The sequence below is a fragment of the Scyliorhinus canicula genome, chromosome 5 (genome assembly GCF_902713615.1).
Source record: "Scyliorhinus canicula chromosome 5, sScyCan1.1, whole genome shotgun sequence".
NCBI classification, from domain to species: Eukaryota; Metazoa; Chordata; class Chondrichthyes; order Carcharhiniformes; family Scyliorhinidae; genus Scyliorhinus; species Scyliorhinus canicula.
Window position 1 is genome coordinate 72,042,906 of NC_052150.1, and position 26,035 is coordinate 72,068,940.

The following is a 26,035-nucleotide window of genomic DNA, read 5'->3' on the forward strand; positions in this document are numbered from 1 at the left end:
ACGGGTTCGAATCCCAGCCCTGGGTCACTGTCCATGTGGAGTTTGCACATTCTCCCCATGTCTGCGTGGGTTTCACCCCCACAACCCAAAGATGTGCAGGTTAGGTGAATTGGCCATGCTAAAATTGCCCCTTAATTGGAAAAAACATAATTGGGTACTCTAAATTAAAAAAAATAAATAAATATGATTGAGGCCCGACTCAGGTGAGTGTGTGCGCTGGTGGGTGACGAGGAATGCTGTGATGTTACTGCCTCTAGAATATCTCTCCCCATGATGGGGGCCAGGAAAGACTGGGCTGAATGACTGTCTTCTGCAACTGCATCAGGTGGGAAGCACAAGAAGGTGATGATGAAACCTTCAGCTCCTCAGGAAGTGGCTCAGCTCAATCAACCTCAATGGTGACATAGCCACTGTGCCCTGTGATTGAAATTACAGTGATCAAATGAACCTGGCCTTCAAGACCTCCCATCTTCCTCAGTTGAAGCCTTAAAAGAGCTATCCAAAGAGCCTCAAGGGGCTGGTCTGGGTGGGGCAGGGGGGTGGAGCACAGAGTCTCGCTATACGCAGACGACCTGCTCCCATATATTTCGGACCCACTAGAAGGGATGTAAGAAATTATGAGGATTCTGGGGGAATTTGGCCGGTTTTCCGGTTATAAATTGAACATGGGGAAAAGTGAGATGTTCGCGATCCAGGCAAGGGGCAGGAGAGGCGATTGGGGAGCTGCTGTTTAGAGTGGTTGGGGGAAAATTCCAGTACCTAGGCATCCAGGTGGCGTGGGAATGGGAACAGCTACACAAGTTAAATCTGGCCCGACTAGTAGAATATAATGAAGGAACATTTCCGAATGTGGGACGTGCTTCCGTTGTCACTAGCTGGGAGAGTGCAGACAGCGAAAATGACGGTCCTCCCGAGATTCCTGTTTGTGTTTCAGTGTCTCCCCATCTTTATTCCACGGTCCTTCTTTAAACGGGTCAATTAGGTGATCACTGGCTTTGCATGGGTGGGCATGACCCCGCAAGTAAAAAAAGGGCATGCTGGAGTGGAGCCGGGGGGGAGGGCGGGCTGGCACTGCCAAACTTTAGTAATTATTATTAGGCAGCGAATATAGCCATGATTAGGAAGTGGGTGGTGGGGGGTAGGGGGGGATGTTGGTGTGGGAGTGAGTAGAGGCGGCATCATGCAAGGGCATTAGTTTAGGGGCATTGGTAACAGCGCCTCTGCCATTCCTGCCGGCACGGTACTCCACCAGCCCCGTGGTGGTAGCGGCCCTGAGAGTCTGGGGGCAATGGAGGAGACATGTGGGAGCATCGGTCTGGTCTCCAATCTGCAATAATCACTGGTTTGTCCTGGGGAGGCTAGATGGAGGGTTCCGGAGATGGCAGACAGAAGGGATCGAGAGAATGGGAGATATGTTTATAGAGGGGAGCTTTTCCAGCCTGAGGGATTCGGAGGAGAAATTTGAATTGACGGCGCGGGACGTCCTACGCAGGCAGGTCTCAACCTTCAGGGTCCTACCACCAAGGGGGATACAGGACAGGGTAGTTTCCAGAATGTGGGTGGGAGAGGGGAGGATTTTGGACATTTATAAAGAACTCATGGGGTCAGAGGAAATGCAGATTGAGGAACTGAAACGCAAATGGGAAGAGGAGTTAGGAGGAGAGATAGAGGATGGTCTCTGGGCGGACGCGTTGAGATGAGTCAACTCGTCCACAACATGTGCCAGGCTCAGCCTGATACAGTTTAACATCATTCACCCGGCCCATATGACAGTGGCCCGGATGAGCAGGTTCTTTGGGGTGGAAGATGGGTGCGCAAGGTGTGCGGGAGGGCCAGCGAACCATGTCTATATGTTCTGGGCATGCCCAAAGCTTCGGGGATTCTGGCAGGGGTTTGCAGATGTCATGTCGAAGGTGTTAAAAACAAGGGTGGCACCGAGACTGGAGGTGGCGATTTTCGGAGTGTCAGAAGACCCGGGAATCCAGGAGGAGAAAGAAGCAGACGTTCTGGCCTTTATTTCCCTGGTAGCCCGGAGACGGATATTATTAGCTTGGAGGGACTCAAAGCCTCCGAAGTCAGAGACCTGGCTATCGGACATGGCTAGCTTTCTCTGTTTGGAGAAAATTAAGTTCGCCCTGAGGGGGTCAATGTTAGGGTTTGTCCAGAGGTGGCAGCCGTTCGTCGACTTCTTCGCGGAAAATTAATCGTCAGCAGAAAGGGGGAGGGGGGTGGGGTTGCTGGGGTTTAGTTTAGCCTCGAGTAGGGTGTTAGAAAAGGTGGAACCTGTGAGGGAGGAAGACGGCTTTTGCGCTATGTTTATATTTGTATGTACATTGTTTCTTCTGTTGTGGTTATAAAACCATAAATACCTCAATAAAATGTTCATTAAAAAAAAAAGAACTCCGTGAGCAGCAAAGGAGCGCTTTAAGGAGAGAGAATAAATTATGCTGCGGAAGCCAACCCACAGTTCAGTTCGTTAAGCAACAAAGACACAAGGAAAGCAATACCCGAACCGGCCAGTCGGGCAACCACGCCAAAGCTGTGGAGCAAAGTGTTCCCTCAGATGAGACTAATGTCCTGCAATTTCAGCCCAATATTTTCAGTGCAACAGGATTGGACACTGCAGCAAATGTGCAGGTCAAAAATTCTGAAATGCACAGAAGGCCCAAAGATTACCCACAACGTGAGACTGCTAGCTGGAAGACAGAGAGTTATGCTTCTTGGGTGGGGTCAAAGACCTTGAGTGGGATTCTCTGTGAGCCAAAGCTGAAATCGGAAAAGGCGATTCAGTGGAGAATTGGTTTTGACTCTGAAATCACAGCAGGCGCCGATTTGACGCCAAATCGCAATTATCCATCACCTTGACAGTGGCGTCAATGCATTCTGGAATGCATGAACAGTAGAAACCATTTGTATATCATTAGCGGGCCTGAACCGGTATTTTACGGGGCCTCCACGATTCTCCGCCTCCGATGGGCCAAGTTCCCGACGGCGAGATTCACTTATGCTTTTAAAAATCGTGAAACCGGAAGAGTGGGTATGGAAAGTGTCCAACATCGCCATAGTTTGCTGACAGTTGTGCCGTCAATTGGGGGGCTTCTGCCAGGGCTGGGTGGAGTAGGGGGGTGTAGCCAAGAGGTGGGCTGTGGGGTCGGGGTGGATGGACACGGAACACCATTGCCACAGCTGGCAAGGCAGCCGTGCAGCTGCGCACACCTCTAACAGCCCACTTTGAACTTAGTGCGACGGGTCATATAAGTGTACGCCCAGGGCGCCCCCCCTAGGTGCCCTTTGGCCCCAGTCGACCCATCAGCTGTATGGGCACGCTCCAGCACAACCAGTGGCACCTTGTTGGCTGGGATAAGTGTGTGTGGGAATTGTAAAGTGTAGATGCGGCTGCAGCTTGTCAGCCTCCAGAGTGTCGATCACGGACCCGGCGAATCCAGCACCATTTTTCATTCAAATCGATTGTGTTCCATGTGGCACCGATGCTAGCCCCTCAATAGTAGCAGAATTGGGCCAGGTTTGGTGCCAGTTTTCCTGTTGTGAAAGTCCTCGAATTCTGTGTTGGCTTCAACACTTAATCTCAGATACGGAGATTCCCTTGGTTTTTCATTTTGGAATGCTAATGGCCATTTAACAAATTTTAAGATAAATACAGCAACTTTGTCCTGTTGGACAAAGAACTGGCTAAAAGACCTCTGGCTTTGAACAATAGACACATCACTCTACAGGCCTGGAGGGATCCGACTTCCAGTCATAGGTGTAGTTCTGGAACCACTGAGGTCTGGCAGCAAATAAATCTTCGAGCTGGTGTACGTCATCCATAACCGGTCTCACTCTCCCTGAAGCAGAGATGCCTGAGTAGCCCTGGACCTCCTTAAAATTGCTCAAGATGTCAAAACAACTACTGTCATTAATCATGCAGGGCTGCAAGTTCTCAGGTGCTCAATCAAAGAAAGAGTTTCCTGACTGGGGCTTCAGCTCTGAACTTTCCTTCTGTCTTTGGGGAGCAAAGTTGTCTATTGTTGTTACAGGTGCCGGAACCTACAATCATCACACCAACCAATCATCGAGGAGATGACTATAATGCCTCCAGTGGAGGATATAATAAAGACCAGCAGTTCGCTGAGCCTCAACCTCCGATGTCGATACAGCAAGTCAACACTGCAACCACCAAGCATATGCAACAATTCCCAGCTGGCATGCCAAAGCCACAAAATATACTGGGCCCGAATAGCGGCTGTCCATTGCCAACAGCAACACTCAGAGTGAGTGTTCCACTAAACCTCATTCTCATCACAGGAATACTCTTCCTCAGCCATGGAGAACATCAAGATGACCCGTTCTATATTGGAAGAAATGAAAGAAGTGGCATGAAGACAAGCATAATGTCTGTCCGCCCCACAAGATACGAGTTAGATAGCAACCATCGATCAGCACAATAGCTGAACCAACCAAATAGATCAAAACCTAACCGTCAAACCTACAGAAAGAACCAGCAACAATAGAGCCTCCCACTCTTCTAACAGTATGGAAGATAGGGGTTATATGGCCTCCAGGCTGCCTGAAGCTTCGAATTCAAGGACTTGAAGGGGAGAGATGGGGTAATCATTATGTAATAAATGTGATAATGTAATAATTTTGAGCATGTAGTAACAACAATGTAAGACATGAAGTAAACTAGTAAAACGGTAAATACATGGGATAAAGACTTGAAGGCGGTATAGTATTAGGATCTGACAATGTAGATGATTGTGGAACTGAATATATTGCCCACACAGTTATGTAAGAAAACCTACAGAGGTCAGTGTAGTATTGGACAGAGCCATGTGCAGACCCAAGCATGGATGCTGCATCTAGCTTGTCCCCTGTACAATATTTTTGTAAATAGTTTTCATAGTTGACAGATTAACAGTTACCCTGCTTCAAGCTACGAAGACGTCATCGTCTTCAACATCTCACAACAGTGATGGACATGGTTAAAAAAAAGATTTGAACAGATGATATATGAATGACTACATAACAGGAGTCTGAGTGCAACAATAAGGAAAGAAACAAGACAAGACAAAATCTGCAAAAAAAACATGTTGAACAAGATGGAGGCAAAGATTATGATTTAATACTGTTGAACTCGATACTGACTGCTGAAGACTGTAGAGTGCTGGATTGAAAGATGAGGTGCTGCTCCTTGTGCTTGTGTTGAGCTTCAGCACAAGCACAAGGGCCCTTGATATTATCTTGTAGTTCCCTAGGCACTACTGACCCTTCTCTCCGCCCATTGTGTTTCAAATACATATGACTGGAATTTCAATGGGGATGTTCCATTAAGGGACTGACCAATTTCCAGAGAAACATCAAAAATGGGTAATTGTTTAATTTCTCCAAGGTTACTCCCCTTGAGGTACAGAGGGAGATTGAGAAAACCACGTGGAAATTCAAATGAATGAATTCAACAAATTCAAACAATTGTTGAAATACCAGAATTCAAGAGAACTCATTTTGTAATTTAATTTGTCATAGAGCTCTTCCTTAATTGGTGAAGGTGAGATTGGTCTATGGCAGTTCTGTGAAACAGATTCGTAGCAAGCCATCAACCTCTTTTACACCAATGTGAAATCAATGAAAAAGCAAAGCAGATGCTGTGTACAATGATCTGCCCGTTCCATTTCTCACTACTCGTGTCGACCAATTTTGCTTCCCCCCCCCCCCCCCCAACACACATTCTCCCACTACTCAGAACCAAAGGAGGGTGGATCTCGGATAAAAACAGAAAAACTGACGCAGCAGGGAAAACCTGGCTTTCTTTTTCCCTAATCCGTGCCTGGAGAGCACCTGCACTCAAACATCTTCTCTGACTTTTCTGACGTCTGCACCAAACTGTCCCTGAAGATGGCACAGCAAAACAAATGACATGCAAATTAGTGTCAGATGGTTCTGCACACTGATTTTCTCTCAGCTGTTCTTCTACCACAACACAAAAATTATTCCTCTGCAACCCATGGAACACCTTGACTGGAAAGATATGTTTCACAGTTAAACTGGAATCCTACGGCTGCCTCACAGCACCGCGGACCCTGCTCCAATACCGACCTTGGGTGACTGTGTGGGGTTAGCACGTTCTCCCTGTGTCTGTATGAGTTTCCTCCGAGTGCCCTGGCTTCCACCCACAGTCCAAAGGCGTGCAGGTTAGGTGGATTGGTCATGCTAAAACTCCATTAGTGTTCAAAGATATGCAGGTTAGGTGGGGTTACAGAGATAGGGCGGGGAGTGGGCTTAGGCAGGGTGCTCCTTCAGAGGGTCTATGCAGACTCGATAGGCTGAATGGCCTCCTTCTGCACTGTAGGGATTCTATGAAATTCTACTGCCATCCCTGTGCTCTCACTTTTCATACCCCTATTTATTTTCAATATACTTACTGCTTGGTACCAAAGTGCTGCCCTTTCACCACTTCTGTCCAATTGAGGTTCTTGCTTGGGATGTTTCTGAAATCGCAGCCTTGATTTTTTTAGCACAAATACACTCCTACAAATAAATATGATGTCCAGAGATATTCACATTACTGAAATGAATGAATTTTGAAACTTGTCACTGTTTATCAGAAAATAAAATAAATACCCTGCGCTGATTCTCTGCCCTGCAGTGCTGGCAACATGGAGCGCAATCAGGTAGAGAAACGGCGTCCGGCCGAAATCAAGTTTCACACAGGGCACCGAACTGACCACTATGCTTTGGCTCCCACGGTGGCGGGATCGATGTTCGTGCCCACATGCCAGCGGGAGGATGGTAATGGAAGCATATGGATCCTAATGGGCCATTTGTATCTACTTAGCAGGCCCAGTATCCGATTCTACCCCCCCCCCCCCCCGTGATTCTCCGGTCCCCTGGGCCAGGAATCACGTGGGTGGGGATTACTACAGGTGTCACAAAATGTGAACCTGATATGGTGGCCATCTCAGTGGGCCAAGGGGGTACTCCATAAGGGGGTTGCCCCCAAAGTCCAGCCGAGGGCTACCCCCCCCCCAATAGCACAACCTGCCCATACTTCTCCTACCAGGCACCCACCACCACTCACCCCGCAAAGGCCCCTGAATAGCGAGACCCCGCACACAGAACCCCTAAAATGGCAGCGTCCCAGGGATGCCCGACCTAAAAGAACATCCCCAGAGACCCCCTAAATCGGGAGACCCCCCCAAAGGGATCCCCTAACTAAAGGGACACTCTCCATAGGCCCCAACGAAAGGCTCTCCCCACAGACCCCCCCCTCCAGAAAAAAAAAACCCTGTGGAAGCTAAAGAGAAGTTTAATTTCTTGAAGTGGGCTGTGATTGATAGTTTGACAATATTTACAAACATCAACCACATCAAAGAGGATTATTTGTAATCCAATCATGCCGCTTCACACTTGAGTGATTTTGAAGTGCTGAGCTGGAAATTGACAGCACATAATTCTCTTTGATGTGATTGATGTTTGTAAACATTATGGTTACAGCACTTAGACTTTACTCATTCATGAAGAAGATGAATGAAGCAAGGCTCACAGCTGTTTTGTGCAAGCTGTCAATTACAGAGAAATTAATGAATTGCTTGCATCTAAAGGATCTGAGGGGTTTAAACACAGGTGACAGCTGTTTTATTACCAGGAATGGACACATAGGCTGGGATTCTCCCAGAATTGGCGAGGTGGCCCGTACCGGTCCCAAAGAACGCGTGAACCACTCCGGCGTCTGGCCGCCCGGAAATGCGGAATCCTACGCACTTCCGGGGCCTAGGCTGGCGCTGGAAGGGTTGGTGCCAAGCCAACCGGCACCAAAGGGCCTCCCCCGGCCGGCGCGAGTTGGCGCATGCGCAGGACCGCCAGCGTGTTCTGGTGCATGTGCAGAACACGCTGGCGGTCCTGCGCATACGCAGGGGATTTCTTCTCCGCATCGGCCATGGCAGAGCCTTACACAGGCTGGCGCGGAGGGAAAGAGTGCCCCCACGGCACAGGCCTGCCCGCAGATCGGTGGGCCCCGATTGCGGGCCTGGCCACCGTGGGGGCCCCCCTCGGAGCCGGATCCCCCCTGCCCCCGCCCCGAGGGCTCAACCAGCCACCATCCAAGCCAGGTCGCGCCGGTATGGACCATGTCTAATCCATGCGGCGGGACTGGCTGAAAATGGGTGCCGCTCGACCCATCAAGGCCCGGAGAATTGACGGGGGCCCGCTGCCAAAGGCCCCTGACCGGCACGGCGCAATCCCCGCCCCCGCCCGAAAACCGGCCCGGAGAATTCGGCAGGATTGATGCCGCCCCCCCCCCCCCCCCCCGCCGATTCTCCGACCCGGCCAGGGGTTGGAGAATCCCGCCCATAACGTTTCTGGGTGAATGCTACAATTGTAATATTTTTCATTACCCTTGTCTGGACTGCTCTCGAGGATGTCTGTTGGGGGTCTCTTTAGCTAGGGGTTTTCTGGGGTGGGGGGGTCCCTGTGGGGTCCATTTATTAGGGGTATATGGGATATATGGGGGGTTTCTTTAGTTAGGGGTTTTCTTATGGGTCTCCCTATTTCAGGGGTCTCTGTGGGGGGTTCCTTTAATTAGGGGTCTCTGTGGGGGGGTATCCCTATTTTGGAGGCCTCTGTGGGGGTTTCTTTAGTTAGGGGACCCCTGGGAGATCTTCTATTTTAGGGGGTCCTCCTAATTAGGGAGTCTTTGTGGGGGGTTTCTTTAATTAGCACATCTCTGACGGGGGTCTCTATATAGGGGGTCTGTTTGAGGGATCTCCCTATTTAGGAAGTCCTGAGGGGGGTCGGGTCATCCCCATAGTTGCTAGAAAGGTGGACACTGGGTTGTGGGTTTCGGGAATCCCTCGTTCTCCTCGCCGTGCATAGATTTGCATGGTGAGGGTATTGAATTGCTACGTGATTTGGGCTCCTCAGTAGCAATTCTCTGGCAGGGGAACATTTGTCTCCCAGAGAATCCCGCCCCCTGATTCCATAAATACTGAAATTCAAACTCTTCTATTTTTGATGAAACACTTCCATTATGCCTGCTTCTTTATGGTTGCTGCAACCTGTTTCCTTCCTGGTTGTGTCCAAGTAGTTCACTTGTACGTGTACTCAAGCTATACCTGGATCTTTCAGTAAGCCATGCTACTGAGATTTTGTTCTCAGTGCAGCATGGTTCTGGTGCAAGTCACCCAAAAATTGTTACTGGGCAGAGGTTTCATGCAGCTAAATATCGAGTAGCACCAGAGAAACCAATTTAGGAGAAATATACTGTCTCATGTGAAGCAAGAAAGGGTTAAATTTTGTCTTCATCATACTTAGGATATCAGCGTTGCACAGCAAAAAAGAACAGTGACCTAAAATACCAGGCCTCTGCCATCTGTGTCTCCTTAAGGCTTTCAGGCACATTCCAGCAGTTTTAGACCCAAACAGAAATCAGTGCGGTGATAAGACTAATGAGTATTTCCAGTGTTTTGCAATAGTTTGATCATTCCATGACCCGCCAGGGCACTTAAAGAGATCATAGAATCATAGAATTTGCAGTGCAGAAGGAGACCATTCTGCCCATCGAGTCTGCACCGGTCCTTGGAAAGAGCACGCTACCTAAACCCACACCTCCACCCTATCCCCGTAAGCCAGTAACCCCACCTAACGTTCTGTTGAGGCTTACCTTTGAACCATGCAGCTGGTTTGTGAAAGTCCCAATGGCAGATACAGGTTTTGTCAGAAAGTGATTGATCTTCTTAAAAGCCACATCCTCACCTCTTGCCCCCCGCCCCTCCCTTGAACAATTTTAAGGCAACTTCCATAAAGCCCAATAGTGGCGACCAAGAGCCTGTTTCTTCCTTAATTTTTAGATACAAGTCATAGCCGTTGGGTCGACCTATCCTTCAACCATGCAAACAGCCTGAAGTAGGAAAATCATCTACTCTTCTCCTCTTAATCACCACCCAGTGATTCCAGCTGTGTGGATTCGGTGAGAAGGAAAAAAGACACATTTCATTTGGCAGTGAATGTGCATGATAAATACCTATTTGGATTGAAGAATGGCTACTACAAGTGAGGGGCTGAGATGGCAACTGACATCTCCCAGTATTCCACACCCATCTGATTCACTGACAACAGAAAAAGAGCGGTAAATGGAGTAATGCAAGAGAGTAAATGCAAGGTCATCAATGATGCAATATTGAATGCAAAAATAAAGCATATTTTCTAGATCAGATCTTCCTGACTCTTTAATACCATTGGATCTCCTTGATTTTTTCATCACATGCACAACTGTGAGTTTTATATGACAGGCTGGTAGAATTCTTAAAAGTGAATATAACGGAACCGCCTTTCGATCAAACTGTCTTGTAAATTTCCATGAAACACAAACACGTGAATCAACATGATCAAACCATAAAGTAATCTATTTGAACCATTTAAAACAAAGCACTTAAACTGCCCTGTAATAAATGCAATAAATGTAATTAAGTGAAATTTGACAGATTACTCATCCCAAATGGTGCAGCTGGTGTCTTCTCTTTTAGATCCCCAATTCACGTATCCTGTTAATGTGCAAAGTTGTATTCCCCCAGTAGCAGAGGATAGAGTATTTGAAAGCACGACAAGCTGTGTTATTGATGGACGAGTTGCTATTTACTCAGCTTCTCACAACAGCTGTGGAAATGACACACAATCCCCGGTTATAAGTAATATTTCTCCGGTGCAGATGTCATATGGTTCCTTTATTATAAACATGCAACCTGCATGACATAAGTTTTTGTGTGTGATGTATTATGTATATTCGTGTTGCTTCAGATTATTTTGACAAATTCTGAAAATACTGGAGGGAAAACACAGAACTGCCATTCATTTTATAGGATTACATTTTAATTATTCTACTGGCTTGGAAAAAATCTTTCCAAGGTCCATTAAGTTCATGATCTAATTATTTTCTCCTTGCATGTAGCTACATGTGATGCAGTAATCAGTTAACTAATTGTAGATATCCTTTTTTTCTAGGTTGTAATTTTTGCAGACAAATGAGGGATTAATCACAAAAGAAAATAGAAACTAAATGTTTTTCATGAAGCCTTCCATCCATTGAAAGCCACTTGCTATTGATGTTTGACATCAATTATTAGAGGGGAAATAGTTCTTTAGGATGATGCGCTTTGATTGAGATGAGTGCACCCTCTGCTCTGCACACCGGTCTAGCTTGCAGTCTGCTTTTATTTCATCACAGCTCAACATGTTGCTTCAGCGATACAGTTTAAGTGTGCTCCCTCGGCTGCACCTTGCTGACTGTGTACCAGTTAATTGAGAGTTGGAAAGCATAATTGCGTATTTCTATGTGGCAAGACACAATGAGGAGAAGAAGATATTTGCTTAATAGAACTGATGATGTCCCTGTCAAACAAAATTCAACCGACTGGCTGTATGAGTCTTATTACTGCATGAGCCAGCAACATCCTTTGATTGTTTTCTTGCTTCTGATTGTGATGGGAGCCTGTTTGTCACTACTGGCTGTCTTCTTTGCGTCAGGGCTGGTAAGATCCTTTTTGTTTCAACATTATCTGAAATTATTTGTAAAATAGATCAACTTCTATTATTTTGATATTTGATAAAGAATGATTGTACTCATGTGTTTTATATATATATATCTTTTTTGTGTTTAAATTGTATATTTTAATCATTTGCACACATTTTTCTCAGGGTTACGATTTTTCAATAATTATCAACGAGAATCATTGCATGCAGTTGTCCGGCAGTGAAAATTATCAATAGCTTGGATTACAATGTACAGTCAAACTGTGTGGGTCACTTAACAATTATTTAGCTGACCCAAAGCCAGTCAGAATGCATGTAGAAAAGTGTGTAAGCACTTCTGTACATGCAACATCCCAGCATGTAATGAGTTCCAAAGTTCTTACAACTTTTGTATCATGTAGAAAGGAAAAAACAAAATGTTAACACTTGATAGTAAATAGAACAAGTAAAAATTCCATGTTTTTCTAAATATAATTTATCTAGAACGCTGATTGAAGGCATTATTGTGCACCTTTGGAATGCCAGTGCTTGTGTAAAAAGATTGCTACGCCCATGTCCGTAGACTCTTCTTACATTCTAACATTCTTACATTGACACCCTAAGACTGTTTAGAGTTCTGTTCTGTTAATTAGAAAAGTACTATAATGGGAGAAATTTAAAAATCGGATTGCCTGAAAATACTACCCAAGTACAGAAGAGCAAAGAAAATGTTGATTTGTTCAAAACACAATGTATTATTGCCTTCAAAGGACATGCAGAGTAAACAGTCTGCCTCAGAAGATTATTGTGACTAAACTTTGGTGAACGAAACATATTCCTGATTATTAACTGTTCAAAAACATCAACTAAGACAATAATCTCTGCAGAAAGGTGGCCTATTCCTTTTCGAATCTTAATCCAACTGTTGGGCAGAATTGTATTTATTCCTAACAATTCTAGAAATAATTGTTATCTGTGTGTTGACCTAATACTCTCACGACAGGGAACAATGTGGATTTGCATTAATCTCCAGTGGAGGGGGCAAGGACATTATAATGCATGGAAGTTTTCTGTGGCAAGTAGCACTGACACTATCCTGCTGGAAATGCATCTTTGCAAAATATAGTCACTCTGCACAGTTCATAGTTTGAAGAACATGCATGATTGTGCTAAATCATTGCACGTTTTTTTATTTTTAAAAAGCAGAGGAATAATATGTTCGTGGTGAAACAGGAGACCTGAAAATGTATAATTTTCACAAAAGAGTGTTGTCCACAAAACATAGAACAGTACAGCACAGAACAGGCCCTTCGGCCCTCGATGTTGTGCCGAGCAATGATCACCCTACTCAAACCCACGTATCCACCCTATACCCGTAACCCAACAACCCCCCCCTTAACCTTACTTATTAGGACACTACGGGCAATGTAGCATGGCCAATCCACCTAACCCGCACATCTTTGGACTGTGGGAGGAAACCGGAAATTAAAAATCAAAATCTCCAGATTCATAAATGCCTTCTTCAGCAGCACATTGATTTGATACATGTTATAGTGATCTAGTGGAAGGCCCATGGCCAGAAATGGAAAGGAGCAATTAAACAACCATTCAAATACAAACTTAAACATGCAGACCTTTTATTTCTGTTGCCACTGATTAAAAAAAAATCATCATAACCACCTTCAAGCAGGACATCTTTGAGCACTTCACAGCCAATGAACTCCACTTAGTTTATGTTGCTATCACTGCAATGTGTTATGTAATCTGAAATGTACTCAAGAAACCTATTTTTGAATGTACATGGAGCAACTTTCAAAGCACCAAGCATCAAGAAGTGGTTTTATAATATAAACCATGCAGGTCCATTGAGTCTAAACAAACACAATACATTTTCAGGGCTCTCATGCACAAAAACTGCACAACCAACTGAGACTGGACTAGATCAAGACTGAGAAATACAATAATAATTAAATATTTATTAATTGTGCATGCTACGATCCACAGGGTCTATTCTTAGCTCTTTAATATCTTTGTTTTACTAAGAATTCTACACCTCATTTGTGTTCACAGTGGCATAAATGTAGTACACAAATCTTTATGCTGAGCTTCAAAATCAAAAGTAGTTTCCACCCAATGTGTGCTACAGACTGTGATACATCCCTTCAAGGTGCTGGTACAGTGGAGTGGTAGGCTATTGGCCCAGTTCTAAAACCTAAAGATCACATTATTTCTTACAATTTCTTACATGTTATTAAGGTGGATCATTATTCACTCGAGTTTGACTTATTTTGTTGGTGAACAATCTGAGTAAGTAGATATTATATATGCAGTCAGGTTATACTGACTGCACTGAAGCTCACTCCAATATTTACTACATCCCTCTGCATACAAAGTCACGTATGTGATGTAATGTAAATGCTGTTTTGAAGTCAATGTTTATCAGTCTTCAAAGCCTCCCAGTACTTAACAATACTTAACAATGTGGGCGGCCAGGTGACGCAGTTGTTAGCACTGTTGCCTCACGATGCTGGGGACCCAGGTTCAATTCTAACCTTTGATGAATGTCTGTCAAGTGTGCACTTTCTCACCATGCCTGTGTGGATTTCCTCCGGGTGCTCCGGTTTCCTCCCACTGTTCAAAGACGTGCAGGTTAGGTGGATTGGCCATATTAAATTGTCCCTTTGTGTCCAAAGGTTGGGTGGTGTTATGGAGGTACAAGGATTCAGTGGGGGAGTGGGCCTAGGTAGGGTGCTCTTTCAGAGGATTGTGCAGACTCAAATAGCCTCCTTCTGCAATGTAGGGATTCTAATATGAAGATATACAAATAAACAAAATATGAAATACTAAAAGGCAAATAAGTACAGTGAAAATATAAGTCAGAGAAATGAAAACAAGAGGTCAAATTATATTATTGAGCATAAAAACAAAGGCTCTGAAGAAACAAATATGAGTAAGAAACTTCACTGGAGCGAAGCAGGCAGAGCGGTGACTTGATAGAGGTGTACAAGGTGATGAGAGGTATGGATAGAGTGGATAGCCAGAGACTTTTCCCCAGGGTGGAAATGGCTGTCACGACGGGACATAATTTTAAGGTGATTGGAGGAAGGTATAGGGGAGATATCAGAGGTAGGTTCTTTACACATAGAGTGGTGGGTGTGTGGAATGCACTGCCAGCAGACGTGGTGGAGTCAGAGTCATTAGGGACATTTAAGCGACCCTTAGACAGGCACATGGACAGCAGTCAATTGAAGGAGTGTAGGTTAGGTTGATCTTAGATTAGGATAAACGGTCGGCATGACATCGTGGGCTGAAGGGCCTGTACTGTGTTGTACTGTTCTATGTTCTATGAAACTGAAATAAAGCCCCAAAGCTTCCAGTATCCGGAGTGTTTGAGATTGAATGTAAGTTGGAAGCTGTGTTTTAAGACCCTGAAAAAGTCCTGGCACACATTCACAGAAATTGCCTGGGAAGTTTCAACTTCCAATGGGCTTATATTTACATCCTGGGGCACGATGTGAATGTCTCAACACTGAGCTCAGAGGCCTGGACCAGAAATGTAGGGCCTACCTGCAGACTCATCCTGGAAATGTTACTTTGATTAACATCTGGCCTAACTCCGAGATTAGCCAATGTAACTGAACCAAGCACAGCAACTAACACCCTCTAATCAACCCCCTGATTACCCAATTACCCTCCACCTGATCACCCTACTAACCCCCTGATCTGACTATCCACTCATCGGCTGAATAATATAGAGGGTGCAGACAGCGTGCCCTCTCCATAAGTAACATTGGTGTGGAGCCAGCATACACCATGCCAACCCTTCCCACAACCATAAAGTGCCTTGGGGGTTACTAATGAGAGGCAGAGGTCCTGTTCCTGGGAGCTGCTGGCCATATGGATTGGATGGACCAGCAGCTCTATCAGTCCCAGCAGTGCCAAGAAGGTGTCAGTATCCGCTGTCGAAGAAGATAAAGGCCCATGAATCCCTGGAGCAGATACGACCAGTGTCTTGAGCCAGGAGGCTTTGGGTAGGTTAGATGGATGACAAGGCGGTGGATTTAAGGATAAGAAGGAAGGCTAGGGGGTTGGTATCCTGTAACCGGCAAGGAGCAGCCCTTGAAGAACAAACCCCACCTTCCTGCCCTTTTAAATATTTAAGTAAAAATAAAAATCAGGCTTACTAGTCCCAGTTTGCTGCTCACACCAAATGTTTTGTGACCTTGAGAATGTATTATCAAGGTCAATTGGCTTGATTACAAGTCTAATTGACTAATCATACATTTAAATGTGGTGGGCGAGGTGCAGATATAGGTGCCTGCCTGACCCCCTGTATTATGGGGTGGACTGGGATGTGGGCAGGAAAGTGATGGGATGGGCTCCCACCCTATTCCAGATGTACCCCGTAGAAAATATTCCCACCTTGGGGCGAGAAGGCATGTAGAATTCAGCCCATTCATTCAGCAACTCATTCATTCACCCACTCATCCTTGCACCCTCTCATCTATTCACTCACTCATCCACTCACCAACTCAGCCATTCACCCACTTGTCCTCTCAACCTTTCAGCCTCTCATCCATTAACCCACTCATCCATTCACCCTCTCATCCATTCACTCGCTCATCATTTCACCTTCTCATCCATTCGCCCTCTCATCCATTTACCTTCTCATCCATTCACCCACGCATCCATTCACCCACGCATCCATTCACCCACGCATCCATTCACCCACTCATCCATTCACCCACTCATCCATCACCCACTCATCCATTCACCTATTCATCCATTCACCCATTCATCCATTCACCTACTCATCTATTCACCCATTCATCTATTCACCCAATCATCTATTCACCCATTCATCTATTCACCCATTCATCTATTCACCCACTCATCCATTCACCCTCTCATCCATTCACCCTCTCATCCATTCACCCTCTCATCCATTCACCCATTCATACATTCACCCTCTCATCCATTCACCCTCTCATCCATTCACCCTCTCATCCATTCACCCTCTCATCCATTCACCCTCTCATCCATTCACCCTCTCATCCATTCACCCTCTCATCCAGTCACCCTCTCATCCATTCACCCTCTCATCCATTCATCCATTCACCCTCTCATTCATTCACCCTCTCATTCATTCACCCTCTCATCCATTCAGCCTCTCATCCATTCACACTCTCATCCATTCACCCTCTCATCCATTCACCTATTCATCCATTCACCTATTCATCCATTCACCCACTCATCCATCACCCACTCATCCATTCACCCACTCATCCATCACCCACTCATCCATTCACCCACTCATCCATTCACCCACTCATCCATTCACCCACTCATCCATCACCCACTCATCCATCACCCACTCATCCATCACCCACTCATCCATCACCCACTCATCCATTCACCCTCTCATCCATTCACCTATTCATCCATTCACCCTCTCATCCATTCACCCTCTCATCCATTCACCTATTCATCCATTCACCCACTCATCCATCACCCACTCATCCATTCACCCACTCATCCATCACCCACTCATCCATCACCCACTCATCCATCACCCACTCATCCATCACCCACTCATCCATCACCCACTCATCCATCACCCACTCATCCATTCACCCACTCATCCATTCACCCACTCATCCATTCACCCACTCATCCATTCACCCACTCATCCATTCACCCACTCATCCATTCACCCACTCATCCATTCACCCACTCATCCATTCACCCACTCATCCATTCACCCACTCATCCATTCACCCACTCATCCATTCACCCACTCATCCATTCACCCACTCATCCATTCACCCACTCATCCATTCACCCACTCATCCATTCACCCACTCATCCATTCACCCACTCATCCATTCATCTATTCACTAACCCACTCATTTACTGAATGACCTGAGAACTTTTTTAAAAACCTGAATATGGTAGCTACTGCCCTAAAAAAAAGGGTGTGTCCTCTCTTTGTCCGTCTTTTCTTGTGCTGGATGGTCTTCCTGGTGGATGTCTGCACTGACTCACCAATGCTTCAGTCAGGATCGAAAGTCCTGGCAAAAGTGTTGTGCCACAGAAATCTTTGCGCAGCGCCAATGAATCAGCATCAACACTGACCAGATGATTTGGGCCAAAAATCCATGGAAGGAAAATGAAACCACACAAACTCAAAAAGAATTAAAGAATAATACAAAGGAATAAAAAGAGAAGTTCAATTTCCCTTTTTGAGCTATGTGTAAGAAAATCATAAACTCATTTCATAACACAATACATAGAGGAATCTTTCCCTAAAGAAATTAAACAGAGAGACACAGACAGCAGTATTTAACTTGAGCTCAAGAAAATAGATTATGAAAATTTATTGAGTAAGTCTGATTTTAAACTGTAGGTCTTAACTGTTGACTGGTCTCATAGTACATTACCCTTGTTATTATTATTATTGTTGTATGCTGGCAGAAGGCTACAAAACAGCGGTAATGTGAATGCTCCTTCCATGACCATAATGATCTTCGTACCAATCAATATGGTGGTTAGTTTTACATTCATGGGCTCTCACAACTTGTACAATGAAGCAGAACTATTCACAACCATTAGATTTGTGTTAATCATTGGATGTCATCCCAGAATTCAAAGCTGGAGTTCCAGTCATTTTCACCATGAGTGTCTAAAGTGGCATTCGAACCCTGCACATTGAAATGAAATGAAAATCGCTTATTGTCACGAGTAGGCTTCAATGAAGTTACTGTGAAAAGCCCCTAGTCGCCACATTCCGGCACCTGTCCGGGGAGGCATTGTGGCCACGAAGCCAAAGGCTCAGTCATATTTCTCTTTGTTTAGTGTCTGATATCCATTTTTCCATTCCAAAAACATTGGGGGGGAATTTTCGGGCCCTTCTGGCCAGTGGGATTTTCTGGTCCCGCTGATGGTGGACCCATGGTGGGGCCGGAAGATCCCGCCACCAGCCAATGGCAGGCTGCACCCTGCAGCCAAAAAACGTGCTGCAGGGAGGTATGGAAAATCCCCCTCTCCTGAGTGTAGTGTGCAATGACATTCCTAATGGCAGAGTGTTGCATTTTGCTAGCTTGTTATATAAACTTCCTACAAATAAGAACATAAGAAATAGCAGGAGTTGGCTAATTTTGCCCTTTGAGCCTCCTCTGCCAGTTGATAAGATCACACTTTTACCTTGACCCTTTCCCGTAATATTGAAGTGTCCCCTAATTCACTTACTGCCCAAAAATCTATCAAACTCTGTCTTGAATATACTAAATAACTGAGCATCCACAGTGCTGAGATAGAGAATTCTAAATAATCACAACCCTTTCAGTGAATAATTTTCTCAACTCTGTTCTGAACGGTCAATTCCAGACTGTGACACTGTGTTCTAGATTTGCTAGCCGGGGAAATTTTTCATAGTATTGACCCAGTCAAGTCCTTTATGTTTCAATTAGATCACCTCTCATATTTTCAAACTCCAGGGGAGATAGGACAAGTCTACTCAATCTCTTTTTATAGGACAATCCCTTCACCATAGAAACTAGTCCAGTGAATCATGATTGCACTCCCTCTAAGGTAATTCCTTCCTCAAGATAAGAAGATCAAAACTGCACACAGCACTCCACGTTTGAGTTCACCATTGCCTTGTATAATTAAAGTCACCCTTACAGTTCAATCCCTTTGTAATGGAAAGCTAACATTCCTTTTGCTTCAGTAATTTCTTGCTGGGCGGCACGGTAACTTAGTGGTTAGCACTACTGATTCAGATTCGATCCCGGCCCCGTGTCACTGTCCCTGTGGAGTTTGCACATCCACCCAGAAAACTGCGCTAGCCGCCCTCCATGCCAGGTCCCGCCGGGATGGACCATGTTTATTTCACGTCGGTGGGACAGGCCGAAAACGGCCGCTTGGCCATTCAGGACCCAGAGAATTGCCCGGGGGGGGGGGGGGGCGCTGCCAATGGCCCCTGACCGGTGCGGCGTGATCCCCGCCCCCGCCTGAAAACCGGCGCTGGAGAATTCGGCAGCCGGCGTCGAAGCGGCGGGCCAGGATTCACGCCGCCATTCGCCGATTCTCCGACCCAGCGGGGCATCGGAGAATTCCGCCCCCAGATCCCGCTGAATGCAAACATTTCCCAATATATTCTGGCCAGGGTTTTCTGCTCCTGTTTATGTCAGGCAGGTTCGGAAACGGAAGTGGAAAATCTCACGAGAACTCCCAAATCACATTTCACACTGACGTAAAGGCTTTACCCAATTCTCCCCTTACTCTCTTATTGACTGACCTCATTAACACTACACCCTGTATGCTTCAACCGATGCCAATGCTTATGTAGTTACATTGTATATATTGTGTTGCCCTATTATGTATTCTCATGTATTTTTTTGAATTTTGTTTAATTCCCTTTTCTTCCATGTACTGAATGATCTGTTGAGCTGCTTGCAGAAAAATACTTTTCACTTTACCTCGGTACACGTGACAATAAACAAATTCAATCCAATCCAATCCTTCGTCAGTTTTTACATAGAATTTACAGTGCAGAAGGAGGCCATTCGGCCCATCGAGTCTGCACCGGCTCCTGGAAAGAGCACCCTACCCAAGGTTAACACCTCCACCCTATCTCCATAACCCAGTAACTCCGCCCAACACTAAGGGCAACTTTGGACACTAAGGGCAATTTATCATGGCCAATCCACCTAACCTGCACATCTTTGGACTGTGGGAGGAAACCGGAGCACCCGGAGGAAACCCACGCACACACGGGGAGGATGTGCAGACTCCACACAGACAGTGAACCCAAGCCGGAATCGAACCTGGGACCCTGGAGCTGTGAAGCGATTGTGCTATCCACAATGCTACCGTGCTGCCCCAACTGTAAAGGGATTACAGCGTGTTTCCCGACATTGAGACATCATTTGTTGTTGGTGAGAATGGGCAGAATGGTGTGAATCATGACTGGTCTCGCAAGGCATGAACCTGGCACGGAGACCTCCCAGCGGAGATCAGATGAGTGCATTGCTCAGGGTTGTCACTTTTCACCCACCGCAAACAGAGGCAGCCCTGCTGGCATTACGTCATGAGAAATACTCAGTAAGGTGATTTTTCCTATGTCCAGCACTAGCTGGAAGATAAGGCCGCCATTGCTGTTGCTGGCTTCAACACTGCTTTTCCCACCCGACATAGGCCTTAGCCACATTCCGGGAAAATTCTTCCTTCTGTTTTTTTGTTTCTCCTGATAAAGTGAATCACTTTATATTTTGCCACATTGTATTCAATATGCCATGTTCTCGCCCATCCTGTTTACATTCCTCTACAGCTTCTTTAGGTCCTTACCACTTACTTTGCCACCTAATGCCTCTTATGTTTTATTATGATGTCACCACTGAACACCATGTTCATTATTGGTTCTTTGTGGTGTCCGGATGATGAGATCTTGACACTTGTATGTTTAAACATTTACCATTTATTATTAGTCTCTAACTTTGTACACGTTCTAGATATTATCATGAATGGTTTTGCTTCTCCCATGCTTATAGAATGTTCTACAAGTATCTTATCATGTAACTCTATACATCATGATATGGTGCTATTCGTGCCATTGTGATGGTGCTATTCTCCAGTCCCACTTTAACCCTTGTTCTGTGAAGCACCCTTTCATTACAGTGATATGCAGGTAAATAATACAACATCCTCCTTTCTTCTCAAGATAAAACTTTCTTCCCTTCCAATGGAGTATAGCTATCTGCAGTACAACCTTCACTTGCTGTCCCGTCTCCCCCACCTCAAGCCTCTGACTTCATAAATTCAAATGGTCTTGGGGCTTGACAGCTCTCCCACATCTCAGTCTATCATGTTTGGAGGAACGGTAGTTGTACTCTGTTTCTGGTACTTAGTTATCTCCACTTGATTCACTTTTTGCACTCCGTCAAATTCTGTTTCTCTTTGTTAACAACTTGTTTGCTTTTTATGGACACTGTGGATTTGTTGCCTCTTCCAAGGGAGTGTGCACTCCATTCATTCGTAGAATGGACTCAAATGTTCTTTTTCCGCTGTGTCCGCCATGTTCTTACTGGATGTTTCACAAATGGAACCTTTATTTCCACTTGTGTCACATGTTCCGCAAAAGTTTTCTGCTGTTATATTTTTAAACCAATTTGCTATTAATCTTTTTGGTCAGCTCAGCTGTATCTTCTGGTTCCTTCCGCTTAAGTGCTGGATTTATATTTTTGGTTTTCATTTCTGTCTTTTCTTTCTCTGCAACAGAACTTTGGCCTTCGTCTTCATTTTCATCTCACTGTTGGCCAGGTAAAAAATGAAGGTCTTTCAAAAGGTTTTCCTTTTCTTTGTGAAACTTGCTTCCTTCATCTGGAGCTTTAGTAGAGTCTCTCCTTGAGTTTCTTCTGCTGTGCTTCCATTCTGGAGTTCAAGATGGTCTTCATTTCTTCATGTTGCTCTATGGTTAAGCATTCCTTTTGTATTTGTTCTTGAAGGACAATCAACTGTTCTTTGAACTGTTTATTTTCATGTCGCTCTTGTGCCAACTTACTCTGGGCTTCAGCTCATAATTTTGTTGCTACAGGTGGTTCCTTACGCAGCTTTTTATGAAGAATTGTTCAATGTCCTTTTTAGCTTCTCATGTTTTTCCATGGCTATACATTGATTCTTCAAGGAGTCTTTCAGGGTTCCAACTTGTTTGTGTGCCTTTTCTGCTGTTTTGCCAGGCGACACATCTGGTTCAGTTTGCTTAATTGTCAGTTTGATTTGTCAGATGTGGAATTAAAGATCATTATCTCCTGGTATCTTTGTGTCATCTCTGAACTTGAACAATTTGGTTCATTAAAGACTTTAGTTAATTGTGCATTTTCAGAGGTATGGACGCAGCGTGAATCTTGCACCTCCAGTTCAATTTTGATGCAAATATTTTCGTGCAGAACAGCTTAGAACATAGAACATAGAACAGTACAGCACAGAACAGGCCCTTCAGCCCTCGATGTTGTGCCGAGCAATGATCACCCTACTTAACCTACGTAACCCGTATACCCGTAACCCAACAATCCCCCCATTAACCTTACACTACGGGCAATTTAGCATGGCCAATCCACCTAACCCACACATCTTTGGACTGGAGCTTAATTTACGTTTTGCACATTTTGCTTCTTTTGAGTCATCTCAGATAGCTTTTCTTCATTCACAGCCATCTGCTCACTCTGCACTGCCATTCGCTATTGTAGTTTCGGTACTTTATCTGAAATCACTATTGCTGTGTCATCCACTCCCAATCCCTGAGAATACTGGCTTCCCCACCAAAAAAACATCAATATGGGAGTGTAAACTCCCTCTCTCTCAGATGCCCCAAGCACCATGGGTCCACCCCTCTCCCCACTAATTTGGTCCATAAATACCCCAGCACCTTCACCATACCCAAACTGCCCATTGACTTGGGGCTTGACCTATCCATCTGGGGTCCAACATGCAGTTTAAATTGCCCCCCATTATCAGTACATTGTGAATCCAAGTCCGGGATGGGCAATAACATCTTCTTGACAAAGTGCGCGTTGTCCCATTTGGGCACATAGACATTTACACAACCAGGGGCTGGACCAAGACCACACTCACCATCAAGAATCTCCGTCCCGGGTCCCGCACCTCCCTAGCCACTACAAATACCACCCTTCTACTGAACAAGATTGCAGGCCCCCTCAACTTGGAGTCAAACCCTGAGTGGAACGACAGCCCCATCCATCCCCTTCTTTGCGTCTGGCCCTTCACCCACAGGTGTGTCTCCTGAAGGAAAACCACATCTGCCCTCAGTGCGTGAACAACCAGGACCGTTTAACCAGACTGTTCAGCCCCCCCACGTTCCACATCACTATCCTCACCAGGAGTTTCTGAACCCCTCCTTTATTAAGGACATCCATCCCTACCTAGCTCAGGTATCACCCAACCACCAAGCTCCCTCTAATTAGGGCCCACTAAAAATAGCGTCCCTCTTTATTGTCCTGAACCCAACCAAAAAATCACCTGTGTCACCAGCACATTACCCGCCCCCCCCGACTTCCCCCAAACCCCATCCCTTTCTCCCCCTAACTCCAAAGCTCCCCTCCCCCACACGCTACTACCTAACCGTCCCCCCACTTCTCTGACTACCCACCGCAGCCCCTCCCCCACACTGCTTTTATTTACTAGCATCTACTGCTAGCGTGGCATTTGGGGCCTCACGGTAGCATGGTGGTTAGCATCAATGCTTCACAGCTCCAGGGTCCCAGGTTCGATTCCCGGCTGGGTCACTGTCTGTGTGGAGTCTGCACGTCCTCCCCGTGTGTGCGTGGGTTTCCTCCGGGTGCTCCGGTTTCCTCCCACAGTCCAAAGATGTGCGGGTTAGGTGGATTGGCCATGCTAAATTGCCCGTTGTGTAAGGTTAATGGGGGGATTGTTGGGTTACGGGTATACGGGTTACGTGGGTTTAAGTAGGGTGATCATTGCTCGGTACAACATCGAGGGCCGAAGGGCCTGTTCTGTGCTGTACTGTTCTATAATCTCCCACCAGGAGATCTACACTAAGGACCTCACCCAAATTGCCCAAACCTCTCCTCCCCCCACTCTGCTTCTCCCACTCGCATCCTTCAAAAAGTCGCTACCCAGGCCCCCCTGCCCCTACCAGAACTCCCTCTTCCCCTCGTTCCAGCAGGAGAAAGCCTCCCATATTCGGAACCATCCCTCATCGACCAAAACAAAAGTAAGATCAATGTGTGCAAAAAAACAACATAACAATTACAAAATTTGTTTTTACATATTGAACCAAAAATCAGAAAAGTTCCCGTCATTATCCCTCCTCCAACCCATGTTCCTTGATAAAGTAATTCCTCTCTTCCAGCGTTGTAAAAAATGTTCTTAGCCTTTGAAAGTCACGGAGAGTTTGGCTGGGTGCAACACCCCAAACCGGACCTTGCTACAAAAGAACTTGTTAACTTGATCTTGTTAAAACCCGCCAGCCATTTGGCCAGGTGGGCCCCAATATCCTGGTAAATCCGGATCTGATTCCCCTCCCAGCTACAGTCTTGCGTCGACTTCCCCAACCTCAGAATCCTCTTCTTCCCCTGGAACTTGTGCATCTGGATGATCACCGCCCATGGCGGCTCCCCAGATCTCGACCTCTGTTGTAATGACCGGTGGGCACGATCCACCTCCGGGGCCTTATCGAAGACCCTCTCCTCGACCAGCTTTGCAAAATTCTCGATACATAGTCCATGGCACTTGTTTCCTCCACCCCCTCCGGCAGTCCAACAATTTGTAGATTCTGCCGCCCGGACCAATTCTCCTGGTCGTCCACCTTTGCCCACAGCACCTTGCAGGCCTCTCCCAACATCACCACTGTCATGATATGCAGACAGGCAACCAATGGGTCATCAGAACAGGACACAACCAATGGGTAATTAGGACACCCAGAGGTGGCATTACCACAAGGGGGCACTATACGACCACTATAAAAAGGACAAGGCACACAGACTCTGCCTCTTCCACCATCAGAAACCTAGAGAGCAAGGCAGGGTTGATTAACAATAACATCACTCCCTAGCACTTGGTCTAGAGCAAGCGTGTATAGTTAGCAGAGTAGACTGAGTTACTAGAGTCAGATTAGCAGAGTGTCAAACTCATTTAGGAACATTGTTAATCGCTCAATAAATACTTATCTGAGTCTGGAGCATCCTTCAGCAAAGCCTACATCAAGTAGCAGCTTATGTTACTCAAAGTGACATAGCACAACAACCACCTCAGCCTCCAACGACACAATCTAGGCACTGTGATCTGACACCACCCTTTCCACCTCTCAGATCGCCTTGTGGCCTCAGGTGCTTCTCCACCCATGCCAAAGTACCACGAAGAGGGGCTATTGCTCGCTCAACCCCTCGCCCTGGACCGTCCTCGTGCATCGCTTTCCGATGATTTCAAAACACCCCCTTGATAAAATCCAACAACTGCTCCACAGGCAGTGTGGTAGGCGATGACAATGCACCCAACTCCTCCATTCTTTCAGTTGCTGCATCAGGCAAATCCTCCACCTCGAGCCATCTTTTGCTGGGTCTTGTAGCTTGCCGACATTCCACTTTGCAGGAGAAACTAACTCCCTCCACTTATTCTGCACTTTTTACTAGCAAAGTGCCCATTAACCTGGCAGAAAGGGCCAAAACCAATTTGAATTTTCTAAAGGCTTTGAAAAGGTGCCACACAGGATGTTATATAAAACTTATATTAGCATGGTTTCAAAATTGGTTAGTGGAAATAAAACAGATATTTGGAAATAAGCAGGACGTTTTGGGGTTGGCAAGCTGAAATGAGTGTGGCACCGTCAAAAAGCTCAAGGCCACCACCGGGAGTTAAAATGTTGGAGCTTCTTCATCAGAGTATTTCTTACAGCTTGCCATGTGGCTGGTGGACTGATACATTGCTGCTTGGAACCTCACTGCAATGTTGCAGTAAATGTGATACCCTCGATGTAAGGTTTTTGCAACAATTAGTTCCT

At 45.8% G+C, this 26,035-nt stretch overlaps 1 protein-coding gene across 4 annotated transcripts in view; it reads left to right on the forward strand.

The window, feature by feature from the left end:
• adcy2a (adenylate cyclase 2a) overlaps positions 1-26,035 on the forward strand; it is an 840,666-nt gene that overhangs the window by 343,455 nt on the left and 471,176 nt on the right. For 3 of the 4 annotated variants that reach the window (XM_038797200.1, XM_038797201.1, XM_038797204.1), the window contains exon 2: positions 10,993-11,519. In XM_038797200.1, coding sequence (XP_038653128.1) covers positions 11,322-11,519 — 198 coding nt within the window. In that variant the 5' untranslated portion in view covers positions 10,993-11,321. Of the gene's footprint in view, positions 1-10,547; positions 10,680-10,992; positions 11,520-26,035 lie in introns of those variants that run through there. The other variant, XM_038797203.1, reaches the window with a different exon arrangement.